At 42.3% G+C, this 14,376-nt stretch overlaps 1 protein-coding gene across 3 annotated transcripts; it reads right to left on the bottom strand.

The window, feature by feature from the left end:
- Positions 1-4,427: 4,427 nt before the first annotated feature.
- NPY2R (neuropeptide Y receptor Y2) lies at positions 4,428-13,232 on the bottom strand. Of its 3 annotated transcripts, XM_084883921.1 has the most exons (3): positions 12,880-13,232; positions 12,094-12,301; positions 4,428-7,504 (listed from the first exon to the last, which is right to left on the bottom strand). In XM_084883921.1, exon 3 carries the CDS (start codon positions 7,486-7,488, stop codon positions 6,343-6,345), a length of 1,146 nt encoding a protein of 381 aa, XP_084740047.1. In that variant the 5' UTR covers positions 7,489-7,504; positions 12,094-12,301; positions 12,880-13,232; the 3' UTR covers positions 4,428-6,342. The 3 variants fall into 3 exon arrangements, with proteins under 3 accessions (XP_084740047.1, XP_084740048.1, XP_084740046.1); XM_084883922.1 differs by lacking the exon at positions 12,880-13,232 and having other exon boundaries at positions 12,084-12,678; XM_084883920.1 differs by lacking the exon at positions 12,880-13,232 and having other exon boundaries at positions 12,094-12,678.
- Between the last annotated feature and the right edge of the window lie 1,144 nt (positions 13,233-14,376).

The raw sequence follows: 14,376 nt of genomic DNA, 5'->3' as shown, positions 1-14,376 counted from the left end.
CCAGCTGGAGACTTGTGTCTCAATCCTCATTAGGAGGATTAAAGTGCTTTGGCTTCAACATGAGAAGTTTAAAATAATACAAAAACAACCATTTTCTGAAAAAGAGAGGAACTGGGCCTTTGGTTACCTTAGGTCTACTGAGAATTTAATCCTCGTTTTACAAGGTCTGCAAATGAACAGAGAACCATCTACGTGAGCTGAAAGGGTTAATGCTCATTGCAAAAGGACTCCTTTCCAAATACAAGTGACTTAAGCAGTGGGGACAGCAGAACACTTGAATATAACTGCAAACAGACTATATTTTAGTGAGACCATTGCAGGTGACACCACTCTTACATTTATGAAGATACTATTTCACCTTGGCTTTTATGTGGGCACCAAGGGTCCAGGGCAGTGACTGTGGGCCCAGGGCAGTGACTGTGGTCAGCTTGGCTCAGGGTGTCAGAAGTCCTCCCAGGAGCATTTCTCACACCCTTGAAAGAAAAATTGCATTTTCATAAAGGATAATTCCTCCTTTTCAAGTCTGAAGCAATGGTAAGAAAATCTCATACATTTATGAGTGTGCATGAAAGAGCAAAAGGGGGTGGACTCAGTGTGCCCCTTGTGACTCAGCATTTATGAAATGACTATAAGAGCAGTTAACCATTTGGCAAATGCAGACCGAGGTTACTTAGCCAAGACCTATCATTAGAGCTAATGCAGTACTCCTGTGGCTTCATTCACCCCAAAATATATCAAGCAGAGCCCAATGCAGTCAAGTGTTTATTTGCTGCTACTTCCCCCACTAATGGGTTTTAAATGACTTGCAGCCCCTGTACCTCTTAGCCTGAGAAGTAGGACTTCACACAGCTTAATTACTACTGGCCTTGCTGAACATGTGCTACCATCAAGCCCAGTAGGGAAACCAGCCTCAGCCACAAGTATTCTGACTGCTATTGAGTGAGGGAGTTAGGGGTGGCTCCAGTTCTTTGCAACAGGTGGCTGTGCTCCCATGGACTAAAAAAGAGGGCTTGGCTCATGGTAGCATGCTTGTGGGAATCACACCATTCTCTGAATGGCTTGGAATTAACTTCTCAGTCTCTAAAAATGCTTTGAGATTGGTATTTTCCAAATAAAGTGGCCTGGGAGGATTTTATTGCTTTAGTTAACTTAAAATTAAGAATATAAACTAGTAAGCCTATACTTTAGTGTTCTCTTGCTTTAAACACTCGACAGACAGATTGAGGGTGGAACACCTCATTTTTTGGTAATGAACTAGTACTAGAAAATTATTGGAGATGAAACATATTTTTCTACAGGGTTATGTAGCTTGAAATTTTTAGCATTGCTATTGATTTATCTACAACATAAAGGCTAAACCATAAAATAAATCCCTTTCTGCCTCTTTTGAATTTATATTGGGACTAGAGGCGCAGTGCATGTATTCCTGCACTGGTGGGGTCCCTCAGTGTGGCCTGTGAGGATTGGGTGAAACCAGTAGTCTAATGCAGCCTGCAGCTTCTGCCTGCCGCTCCTACTCATCCTGGTCTGACTATGCCTGCCACTGCCACTCAGTAGGCTTGATGCCCCTCCACTGCGGCCTCCAGGCAGTGGTGGCCAGCCATGAGCCCTATGTCTGGCACCCATTGGTCAACTGAGTGGTGCTCCCACTGTGGAGCACACTGACCACCAGGGGGCAGCTCTTGTGCTGATCATCTTCCCCCCGGTGGTCAGTGTGCATCACAGGTTGAATGGTTGCTTAGGCTTTTACATATAGATAAAGAATAAATCCTATCAACATTCATGAGTTTCTGGCATTTATGTTCTAAATATTCCATCAAAGACACAGATATACAGATATAAGTATACATTTGAACACACATAGAACCCAAAACAGCACTGATTTTTGCAGAGGATATATGTGTCTTTTGGAAAAAAAAAAATATGTACCTATGAGGGAAATTGTTTTGAGTCAATCAAGTACATTTTTCAAGTGAAAGTCCTTTAAAAGAGATAAATCAATCTAGGCTGAAGGGGAAAACAAACGGGACAGTGAATGAACAACTTGGTAAAATCACAGGTCAGACTGGTTAATGGCACATGCTTTGGAGTCAGAGCTGTCTAGCTCTCCTATCAGTTGTGACACTTTGGTGAATTTATTCAACATCTCCAAGTCTCCATATCTTCATCTTTAAAATTGGATAACTCTTAATTGATATGCTTTTTTATAAAGATTAAGTGAATGTTATAAAAATGTAGCTAAGGATTTTACAGTAATATATTTTTAAAATTGGTACCCATTAGATTTACCCAGTTGAAATTAATTTAACAAATATTTATTGAGGTCTATTGTGTGCCAGACACTATGTGCTCAGAATTCAGAAATAAACCAGTAAGCAAAAAAGCAAACATGGTCCGTCTTTTTTGAAAGAGGCCAGGCGGGAGAGGCGCACAGTGCTAACACTCTCAGACATTCCTAGTTTACTGAGGGACACAGTCACCCTCACAGCTAAGTTTAAAATGATGACTGTGAAAAGTACATGACACTGTGAAAGCATGTAACAGGGAAGATACATTAGTTCAAGAGCAAAACAATTTCCTTAAGAACGTGATGATTCAACTGAAATACGAAGGAAAAGTAGGAATCCAATAAAGAAAGAGAGAACAGAAGGATTTTGCAGACAGAGTTTTCAAAGCCCAGTGGAAAGGGCACACTGGAAGCTGCAAAGCCATTGTCCTAGGACCACTGGGCAAGACAGGGGAACAGGAGCAGAGGTGAGGCTGCCCTGGGAAGGGCTGTTTGTGAAAGAACTATGTATGTTCTTGTCTTTAGAAGGGTATTGCAAATATGAAAAGTAAAAAACAAACAAACAAAACAAAAACAAAAACATGTCATTATTGGCTACTAGAGCAGCACAATTGAGAATATAACCAGGGAGGGAGGAAGAGAGGGAGAAAGATAGGGAGGGATAGTGAGAGGGAGGGTGGGAGACTTAGAACAATTGATTTCCTGAAAGTATTTATCTTAATCAGAGTGTGTCTCAGAGTGAAACAGATGAAGGCAGAAAACAGTACAGTACATGAAGTAAAATGAACAAAGGGTTATTATGACTGGATAGGTTTTGAGATCAGAGTTACAATACCATATAAATAAATGGGCTGAAAGAATGCACTTTAGGATGAATTTCATAAAATGAGCTGTAAAGCACCTTCCATTTCTGTCATTACAGACTTCCACAGCATTTCCATTTAAGTTCTATATTAAGCATTCAAATGATCAATTATACATCTGGCATAAATCAAAACTAATTAGTTTGTTAATGGATTTTTGATTGGTGTTGCTATTCAAGCAAATGGGTTGGTTCATAATATCTTATAACTTGCTTCTGGTGGATTGAAAACAATATTGCAATTCTGGTGTGAATGAAAGTGAGGATCTCAGCATGAAGAAGCTGAAGATATTTATATATCATTCAAAAAGTACTTTAATGTAGCAACTCAGGCTTAACGATAGGTACCTAAATATATGCTAGAAATGTCTAATCATACTTAACAAAATTTCATCTCAACTAGGTACTGTTAACACCCCTAATATCTTCAGGTTTAGAGAATATCTTTAACACATTGGCCTTCATAATAGAAAAGGTAAACAAGATAGTTTATCCACATCTTGCAATTCTGAATAATCCAACAAGGTACGGAGAGGATGAAGTTGAAACTAGAAATTATTATTTGGGCAATTATCAAGATTGCCAGAATTGTCTGATGGCAATGAAATAGCATAAAGTTTGAGTTTTTGAAAAATCATTCTGGCTAGTGGGTAAAAGTTGGATTGGATGGGAAAATGACAAAATATAGATACTAATTAGGAAGTTGCTACATTAAATCAGATGAGAGATAACAGTGGTCTGGAGAGATAATCACAGCCTGAACTATGATAGGTACCACAAAGATGGAGAAAAGTGAATGGATTCAAGAAATATCTAGGAATTAGAAGGAACTGTGGGAATTAATTGGACATGTGTGATAAAAAGGGATAGAGTCAAGGGTAACTCTAAAGTGTAAGGCTTTGGGGAATTGGGAAGATAGTAGTGAAGTGACTGGGGCAGGAAATATAAGAAAGCAAAGTGAGGAGGCTGGGAGGTGCATCACAATGGAAGGTTCTGTTTCAGACATCCTGGATTTGATCTGCTAACGAGACAGCTGTGTGGACATGTCAGGTCAGCTGATACAAATCCAAGTTCAGATGAGAGGTCTGGTATAAAAATAAAGATTCAGGCATCAGATGTGAGAGTGCGTCCACTGACTCAGGTTCATGTTTAAAACGGAAAGAGAAATAGACTAACTGTTGAGAAGCCACCATTAGATTCCTGTTTTTAACTATGTGAAAGGTTTACAATCTCATCTTTAATAGGAACTGATATAAAGTATCACTCAATCTCTCTAGTTCTCCAGATTCTATTTATTTCAACAGATAAAATCACTATATTTAAAAAATGTTTTTATTGAATTAGCAGAATTAATTAGGTGATGTATATTTACTGGATCATTAATTAAATTCTAATAATTTACAAGTGCAACTGGTAATACAGTAGCATACACATTTTCTACAGTGCAAGAATTCTCAAAAAGACTTTTAACCACAATTTTCTAAATTTTCTATTGATATATCTTATACAAAGTAATTGCTATTTAAAGGAAAAAAACAAAACAAAACAAAAAAACTTCTTTCTGGACATATATGTCAAGTACAACAGAAAAATCTGTAATTATATGACATATTACAGACACAGTATTTTGTTTACTTTTAAATCAGTCTTCCGCCTAATCTAAATTATATTTTTCATTCTTTTTCTGTATTCCAAAAGTGCTGTCCTCTTCAAGAGCAGTTTTTCATTTCTAGCAAGAAAGTAGCTCAGAAAGAGCCAAAGTATGAATTTTAAATATATTCATAAAATAAAAATTTCCAGTTCAAAAAGTTAATATTTGTAACTAAGTGTAATATTACTCATGGAATTTTTTTTTAATTTAAGGACTCTATTTACAAAAATATGATTGCAATGAAACTTCCTTAACAGCATTCAAAGAATTATAATTATTTTAACATCTCAATTATTTGTCATGAACATAATAGGGTTTTAAGCATCTTTGGTTGTGTAAGTACAATTTTTAGGTATATACTCATGTTATCAAAATAACTTAGCTAATTATTTTGAGAAAAGCATAATTTATGTTGAAATTGGTCCAAACAGAACATTTGCAAAATGGAATGAGTCCAATGTCTTTAGCATTCTTATCAGATGGGTGCCATCTTGATGAAATTATACTGTGTCATGAATGAGTCCATTGAAAATGAATTTCAAAAAAAACACTAGTGTTCTATGAACACATTAGAGCTATGTACCTGTGCAAAAATTGCTTACAAATAACCACAAAAATTTTTTAAATACCACAAAATTATTTTCTAATTGGTTTAATTTCTAGTGAAGACAAACTCAGCTCCAACATAGGAATAATACATGTTCAAAAGATATGATAATTAATATTTATTAATTAAATCACTAAATGCATTACGTTGCATGCTTATTTGGTTATCGAAATGGTATCTATGTATAGAAAGCAGGGACAACTTAAATGAGAAGTCAAATGATGGTTTACCTTTCTATAATTCTGAGAACTTCAACCTTTGATTCTGAGTCAAAGCAACTTTCCACTAAATGCGCCTTTGGTTTTAAGCATAATCAGCTGAGTATTAAGAACTTCCCCCATCATTTTCCAACACACTAATTATACGGCAAATTTCAGTTTACTTCCTTGCAGTCATACTATTAGGTAGTAACATTTACCTGTAGCATTTCCTAGTGGGTTTAATCTATAGGAAGATTCATTAAAACAGACACACACACTAAATACAATAAAGGAGAGCCTGTGGTTCCCTAGGGAAATTGGTGTTTGGTCATCCTTTCATCAGATGAGGGGAGAGCAGTTAATTAAACATCATCCCCAACCTACTCCCCAATGTGATTTGAAAGTCAGCTTATTGAGCCACTACCTTTTAGCAATGCTGGTAAGGCCAGTTCCTTGTTCAGGTTTCCTTCACTACAGGAAACCGGAAACTGTCACAAGAATGTCCGTTATTCCACCTTCCGGCAATACAACTGTAGGTGAAATGTTTTGCTGTCCTGTCTCCCAACAGGTGTGTTTTCACCTTGGCTCTGCCAATGAGGTTTCCGTGAATGACACCAAAAAGCATCCATTCAGATGCTCTTTTTCTTCCTAAAAGTGGGAAATCAGGGCGCCGTCCCCAACCAGATGTATAGCTCTGGTCAGAATTCATCCACACATTTTCACACCACAGCTTCCTTAGACATTGGTTGCCTCTGTGAAAGAGCCATTGGGGCCATATTTCCTTTTCACTTCCAGGTTCTTTTTAGCCTTGAATGACACAAATACTTCCGAGTGGATGGTGTCCAACCTGGGCTCACAGCGGAAGGCCGAGAGGAAAGCCTTTCTGTAGTTGCTGTTCATCCAGCCGTAGAAAAGGGGGTTGGCAAAGGTGGAGCACATGGCAATGATGTGGAGCACGGTGAAGATGAGCTTGTACTCCCTCAAGTTCAGGACTTGGTTGTCAATGTCCACAGCGAGTTGGAAGGCATGGAGAGGCAACCAGCTGACCGCAAACACCACCACCACGCACACCAGCATTTTGGTGGTCTTTTGCCGTCGCTGATGGTAGTGATCACTCGCAGCTCCAGGGCTGACGTGGTTCTTCAGTTTGCTCCAGATGCGAGTGTAGGAAAAAGAAATGATGCTCAGAGGCAAAACATACAGGATCAGTAAGGAGGAAAGACTGTAGACAGTGCCATACAAGCTCTTCTCACCAGGCCACTTCTCCGTACAGGCCACAATCGAAAAGTCAGGGATAATCTCAATCAGTGAATACTCGCGGAAGATGGCCAGGGGGCTTGCCAGCAGGGCACTGATGCCCCAGGCCAAGCCAATAATCAGGAAGCTGATTCGCTTGGAGATCTTGCTCTCCAGGTGATAGACGATGCAACGATGCCGGTTCAGGGCAATTACCGTCAAGGTGATGGTGGACACTTGTACTGCCAGGCCCTGGGCATAGGGCACCAGGTGGCACAGGACAGGACCCATTTTCCACTCTCCCATTAAGGTGTAGGTAAGAGTGAATGGCAAGCACAGGGTGTTCACCAGAAGGTCTGCCACAGCCAGGTTGGCAATGAAAAAGTTGGTTACTGTTTGCATGCTCTTGAATTTGATTACCACGTGGATCACCAAGGAGTTGCCAATCACCCCAAGCAAGATGATGAAGCAGTAAGCCAATATGAGGATGATCTGCACTTCAATCAGCGTGGTGCTGTCTCGAAGCTCTGGCTTAGGGTCAGGGGCCAGCTCACCATTAGGAGTGGTTTGCCCTGGACCGTACTGCTCCACTTTCATTTCTTCCACTGTCTGGTTCTCATCAGCCTCTGCACCTATTGGGCCCATTTTCAGGAACAAGAATCTACAATTAAAAACAAAAACAAAAAGAACAACTATGATGCAAGGGTGAGAAAAAGGAATATCACAAAAGGCTTAGTTTCATTTTGGTGGGGGCTCAGAATGCCTGTCCTCTGATATCTCAAATTGCACATAGTCAAATATTTTAATAAAGCAGACCCTTGAATGTGTCTATTTTTTGTCTAAGTCTAAATATGGATGAATTAAATTAGTTACTTGACATGTATGTTACAATGGTAAAATGTAATACCTATGTATAAATGAAATTCCTATGTGAATGCCACTAAACTGATTCAATCCATTTTATGAGATGGATTCTAGAAACTTTATCAATTAATTTTATAATTTCTATTAATTCATCAAATTAATTTTAAATTAGAAAAATAAAGTGTCCTTCAATATCTTGACTGTTCTAAATTTATAAATATAGCAACAAACTACACAGAAAAGAAATTTTGAAACCTTTGGCCTGGTGCCTGAACTTTGGGAGTTTAAAATATTTAGGGTAAAGTGAGCAGATTCTCTTTCTTACCCATTGTACCCAATGTAGGGGTTAGAAATAGATAGCCTGTACAAAGCAGTTAGTTTTTGTTTTTTTCATGTTCTAAAATAAACATTTTACCTGACATACAGCAGAATCCTACATAGGAACTATGCAAAAACTATGTCTAAACCTGAACTCCATCTCTCACTAACCCCTAAATATTAAGGTTTTCACACTTTGCTTCCCCAATGGCAGCCCCCAATCCAAGGCTTTTTCTTTGCATGCCCAACCTCAGCCACTGCTCCCGCCATCCATTAAGCCAAGTGAACTCCAAAAGCAGGTTACCATTCTAGGCTTCTTCATCTCCTTTAGCCCCCACATTTAAGAAACCCTCAGACTGGTCTCTCACATATCTTTCCCAGGGGTCCTCTTATCATTGCTACCACATTCGTTTTGCCTTTGCTCTCTTACCATAATTACTCTAATAGTCTTCTATCTTATATCCCTCCCTTCCTTCCTTTCTTCCTTCTTTCCTTCCTCATTCATTCATTCATTCACTTAACAAATATAATTGAGCATCTACTAAATGCTCAGCATAGCTCCATCCTTGCATCGAGCAAGCATTTAAAAACTTATGTCAGGAAGGAGAATTTCTGTTGGGGAAAAGGGCAGTAGGATAGGACCTCTATTCTAGGCTCTGACATTTTACTAGGTAGTAAAATGGGGTTTCTGAAATTCAAACATGATCATATTACTCCCCTTATGCCCCCAGATTTCTTAATATGTTGGCTTTTAATAATAGTTCCCCTTTCAGGTCAATAAAAACACTCAGATCCCAAGATCATGGTAGTGGTATCTGTTGAATATATTCATAATGGGGGAAAAAAGGCTTCCATCATTAATTTAGAACCTCATTTAATGAATTCATTTTGTATTCATCATAACAGCATCTACCTACATTTGTGAGTCATGTTTATTCATCCCACAGACCGTGGCTGGCGGGGTCTCAGTGCCCCAGCCCCATCTCCCACCCTTCCTCTGGAGGTTGACTGCTACAGGCTACACTTTCAGGCTCATGATTCATGGGAATGAATGGCCAACCGGAAGTCCTGGCAGGTAATTAGAGGGCACGAGGAACGCAGAAGCCACTGTATTCTCCTCCCTCCCTCTCTTCTGACAGAGCCTCGCAGCCCATCTATGGCTTTGCTTGGCGCAGGGCTGACCCACAGTGATTCTGTTCCCAGTGGATGGCCCTGGTCCCTGGGGTTCAGTCACACTGCCTCCTCCCCCTGTCCCTCTTCCTGGAAGTAGCAATGATTCCTTGCTCTTGCTAATCCCTGGCAGCCTCAACATCCTGTTTGGCTTTCATTGCTTATATAACCAATTCGCTGCATGTAATTCCTTCTCTTTTACATATCAAATAGCTTCTGTTTCCCTGGACCTACTGCTCTCATTGAAGCGCTCTCCCACTAACGGTTCTGCATCGCAGATGGATAACACTGGCATAGGAAGAAAATCCCAACGCCATTGTATACATTCCAAGCTTTCCTTGGACTCATCCTTGCCGACCCCTCTGGCTTCATCTTTCCTGACATCCTAGTACATACTTGTACTTCTGTTGTGTTAAACTACTCCAGTTCCAGCAGCACATCAGCTTTTCTCTTGTCTCTCTGCCCCCTACCCCCCCCCCCGAAATGGGAAGCCTCTCAGTTCCCCCAACAACCTGTGCTCACGTCTAACCCCAAAGCTCAACGTGTCCCGTTGCAGTTGTTTCCCTTCCACTGACCCACACAGCAATCTCTGTGAGACAGAAACTGGATCATTCCCACCCCTTGTTAAAATCTTAGCACACCATCCAACACATTAAAGGTGCTCGATACTTTGGCAAAACAAATATGAAGCTAAAGGAAAACATAATCATGCTGAATAACAGAGAGCAGCAAAACACCAAGTAATTTTGATCCTTTTCCTTTACTGACTGTAATTGCCTGTACAGAACTCCTTGTTCTGATATGCCAGCCTTTAATTATTTCCTTATTCTTGGCCAGGTAACCACTTCCACAAGAAAGTTGTCCCAAGATGCCAAGATCCCTTTTAAACCAATCCCTGATTAGAACATTACAGCATTGGCAGTCAGTATACTCAGAAGGAAACTTTCTATCTCAAGGGCTTAACACACACAAACACACACACCACACACCACACACACACCACACACCACACACACACCACACACACACACACATCACAACACACACACACACACCCACACACCCCACACACACACCCCACACACACACCCCACACCCACACCCACACACACACACACATCACAACACACACACATACACATCACAACACACACACACACACACATCACAACACACACACACACATACATACATACACACACACAAACCACAACACACACACCACACACAGGAGCCATAATGCAGAGAGAGATTTCCATGTACTCACATATTTACTTTAGTAATATATTCAAGTTCTCTTTGTATAAATTTTAAATAGACTGTTCCAAGAAGGACAGGTCCTCATTTGCATTTGCCTCCCCTCTTTAGTAATGAGGGAAAAGAGAAACTAACCAGCCAAATCTTGGCGTGTATATTGGATAGGCTGTGCCATTTCTCTTAGACTAAGAGAGTCTTTACAGAGTGGATTAATCAGTCCTGACAATTCAACAGAGCTAACGAGACTCCAAAGGTCTGAGTTAGACGTTTGCAGCAAACTAAATCGAGACTGAGCCTGAGATAGAAGGATATTAGGGCCACATTTTATTTATTAACCTCTTTTGCTTGATAGTCCCATTTTCTTTATTTCAAAGCGCCTTTAGTTAAAGCTTCTCTGCAGGAACAGTTAATGATCTACATGCTATTAGCATATGGGTGCTGGACGTCAGCCAGGTCAGCGCTCACCTGGGAATGTATTACTTCATGAGCGCACTTCTGGAAAAGCGGAAGAGGAAAATGAGAGAGAGAACTGCCAGGTTAAAAACTCAGGAGCACAAAAATTATGAGAGAAGTAAACAAGGGGAAACCCTTTCCTTGAAATAACACCTTTCTCATAGTTCGAGACACTTAAGGAAAACTGAATATTTACCTTACAGTGACTCCCAAAAATTCTGCTATAGTGATATTTCTTTATAGAACAGGAAAATGGCTACAAGTCCCTACCCACCCTCCTTCGGAGATTCAAAGCTTTAACTATACATTTAAGTTTGTGGAACTTTTAACAATGGTATGCTTATTGTCACAGGTTGGCCTTGATAAAACTTAACATCTTATCAATCACAAAACCTTCCAGGAATTTTTCCCAAAGGAAAAGCCCAAAGATCATGCCAAGAGCCTTATACTTGCTGGTCCCAGGGGAGAGAGGAGTGGACATTCAAGAATGCTACATACAAGTCATGGCTGTTTGCCTAATAAGCAGAAAGTTGAAAACATTTGCTAAAGGGCTTCAATGTCTCTCTTCCAATTGAGTTTGTGGTTTTTCCTTGAAAACAGCACTGTCTGTTTCATGTCACTAACTTTAATGTGTTCTTTTTGCAAAAAAGTAAATAAATAAATAAATAAAAATTCTTAAGGCTTTTACTTTTGTCTTCTCCTCCTCCGTCCACCAGTCCACCATAGGCTCCTATCAGTGGGTGAAGTCGACATGGAAAACCAGTGAGTGCCTAAATAAATGTGTTTGTCCTTGAACAGCTTTGCAGAATCCAATAGGACACCTCTTCTCCCCCCCCCTTTTTTTTCTTTCTTTCTTTTTTTTTTTTTTTTTTTTTTTTTGGATAGGGGTTTCATTTTAAAAAGAAGAGGCAAGAACAAGAACAACTTGCTACTCTGGAAGGCAGGGTCAAGGAAATGGCCAAGCATCTTGGAAAGATAGGAGTTAGGGATGCTATCACCTTTGACCTAAATGAGGGGGGGAGATTCCTACACTCATGAGGACCCCCACCACCACCACCACCACCACACACACACACACACACACACACACACACACACACTCTCGGTCCCCTTCCTAGCACCTGAGCGCTTCTTTGTGGGATTTTCTTCCCAGAAGGTGAATCAGGGTTAGGACTTACACTTACTGACCTGGCCGTCAAGTTTCTTTCTGCTTAGAAGCACCAGCAAGACGTGTGGCAGGAGGCAAGTCCAGTTCCGTTTGTTTGTCTGTCCTGACGTCCTGACCTCGCAGGGCAGGCGCCCCTCGGTTCAGGTCGCCGGGAGGCTGGCTGCTTCCTGGGGCTCCGCACGGAGGTCTGCAGCCCAGAGCCCTGGGGTGAGCGGTGGGGTGCGGAGGCTGCGGAGGAGGAAGTGGTGGTGGTGGTGGGGGGGGGGGCTGTGAAGCCCTTCCCGCGCAGAAGAAGACACAGGTGGGTGCGAAGGTCCGGCTGGGGAGAGGCGTGGATGGGAAGTATCCCAGGCGATGGAGTAGCCTACTGCGCCCTGGGTCTCCGCCGCCTCCCGGGCTCCGCAGCGCTCCCGGCGGGGCCCTGCCCAGCGCGCCGCCCCGCGCCCGCACCGCCACCTGCAGCTGCTACTCCCTCTCCCCGGGGCGCCTCTCAAGTTTGATGCTCTTCGTGGGGAGTTTGCAGCATTGCCACCCCCTTTCCCGTCCACCACCCCCTCGCCTTGCTATCAGCTGGCTCCTCAGTTCCGCGAGAGACAAGCCGGGAAGGCTGGGCGACACCGCCCCCTCCCCGCCCCCCCCCCCCCCCCCCTGCAGACGCGGGTCCGGAAAGGGACAAGTCCTGGGCGCGGGGAGGCGGGGGAGGCCAGACCCGGCTGCGGAGAGGGTCTCTCTCTCTCTCTCCCTCTTCCGCCACCCCCACCCCCACCCCAGGGGGAGCAGAGGTGGAGCGCTGGCCCTGAGCGCACCCGGCAAAGCGCTGCACGATCGCGCGGGGTCCGCCTGGGCGCTCAGCTCCGGGGCTGGGACGCCGGGCGCTGATGCAGCTCTACACGGGCGGTCGCGGAGGCGAAGGGAGTTCAGATCCTTTTAGCCCAAGACCAACAGGTGACTGCTGACCAGTCAGGTCCGGCAGCGCGGCTTCCGATGCTAAAGCAGCAGCGGGCACGGTGTGCGCTCCGGCTCCAGGCAGAGCTGGAAGAGGAAGAGGAACACAGTGGGTCACCAATAAAACCAAAAGGCGCGTTATCCAGCTACCTGACTCCCAGATCCTTCACTCTTGGGTCATTTCCCAAGCCATTCCTGCCTCCGTGAGCTCCAGTCTCCTCCTGGCGAAGCCCAGGACTAAACCCTGCAGCCCGTGCGTGCGATCGGAGGAAAACAGGATCCTGGCGCCAGTCCACAGAGCTATGGGGTCTGTGTGTTCGGTGTTCCTCCCCAAAACTCTTTATTCAGAGCCACTCCTTCTGGAAGTTTACAGACATTCTCTCCTTCCCATGTTCATTTCCAGAGGGGACAGCAGACCCTATCTAGTTAGGAAAGCCAAAGCCTGAAACTGGTAACCAACTTCTTTCTTCACTCTCCCCTGTTGGGGTTTTACCCACGTTACTTTCCTTCTATGTATCAGTCTCTTGGTTTCTGAAATGAGAACAATCACACTGGTTCACCTGGGATTTCTCCTGAGTATTTAAAGGGAGGGTGAAGGAGGGAGGGTTATATATATATATATATATATATATATATATATATATATATATACTCTCTCCAAAATACCAGTTAAGGCCTAACCTCAAGAGGATGGATTTCTAATCCCATGCCCGTTTACCCTCCCTAATAATGGTGCATTGGTAAGGCCTCTCTACACAGCCTGTTCTGAAAAGGATCTTAATGTGGAATGCGCCCATAGCAGCATAGAAATCACTTCTAAAATGCAGCAGCTTGGGCTTTTCAACTACCAAAAGACACAAGTAAACAGAACAGGATATATCCAAGATGCTCTCCACAGCTCCACTTAGACTGCTTTTGTAGATTTATTTATTTATTTATTTATTTATTTATTTATTTATTTATTTATTTATTCATTCATTCATTTATTCATTTATTTATTTATTACTTCGGGTAAATATTCCCTGCTCAGACAGGTGTTTTATGCAACAGGTTCCATGCGTCTAAGTATCTTTGCTCCAGTGAAGAAAGAACTGTGTGTGCTAAGGAGGGCAATGGTGGAAGTGGCTTGAAACAATCACCACAAAAACAAATACCGTTCACAGGAGGGCAGATGAGTGCTGGCCTTTGGAGTAATTGCTTTGCAGGAATCACCTGATTTTCCACTGACATTGATTGCACAAAACATTTTTGCCTCCTTTAAAAGCATCTTAGCAATCATGCACAGATATTTGCTCCTTCCTTATCGACCGATGTGTGTCTTAGATGATTCACATAGTTCCACAGACATCTAGTCAGCT

Source organism: Pipistrellus hanaki, assembly GCF_964339955.1.
Source record: "Pipistrellus hanaki genome assembly, chromosome: 5".
Lineage (NCBI taxonomy): Eukaryota > Metazoa > Chordata > Mammalia > Chiroptera > Vespertilionidae > Pipistrellus > Pipistrellus hanaki.
This window is presented reverse-complemented; position numbering and strand designations above follow the sequence as displayed.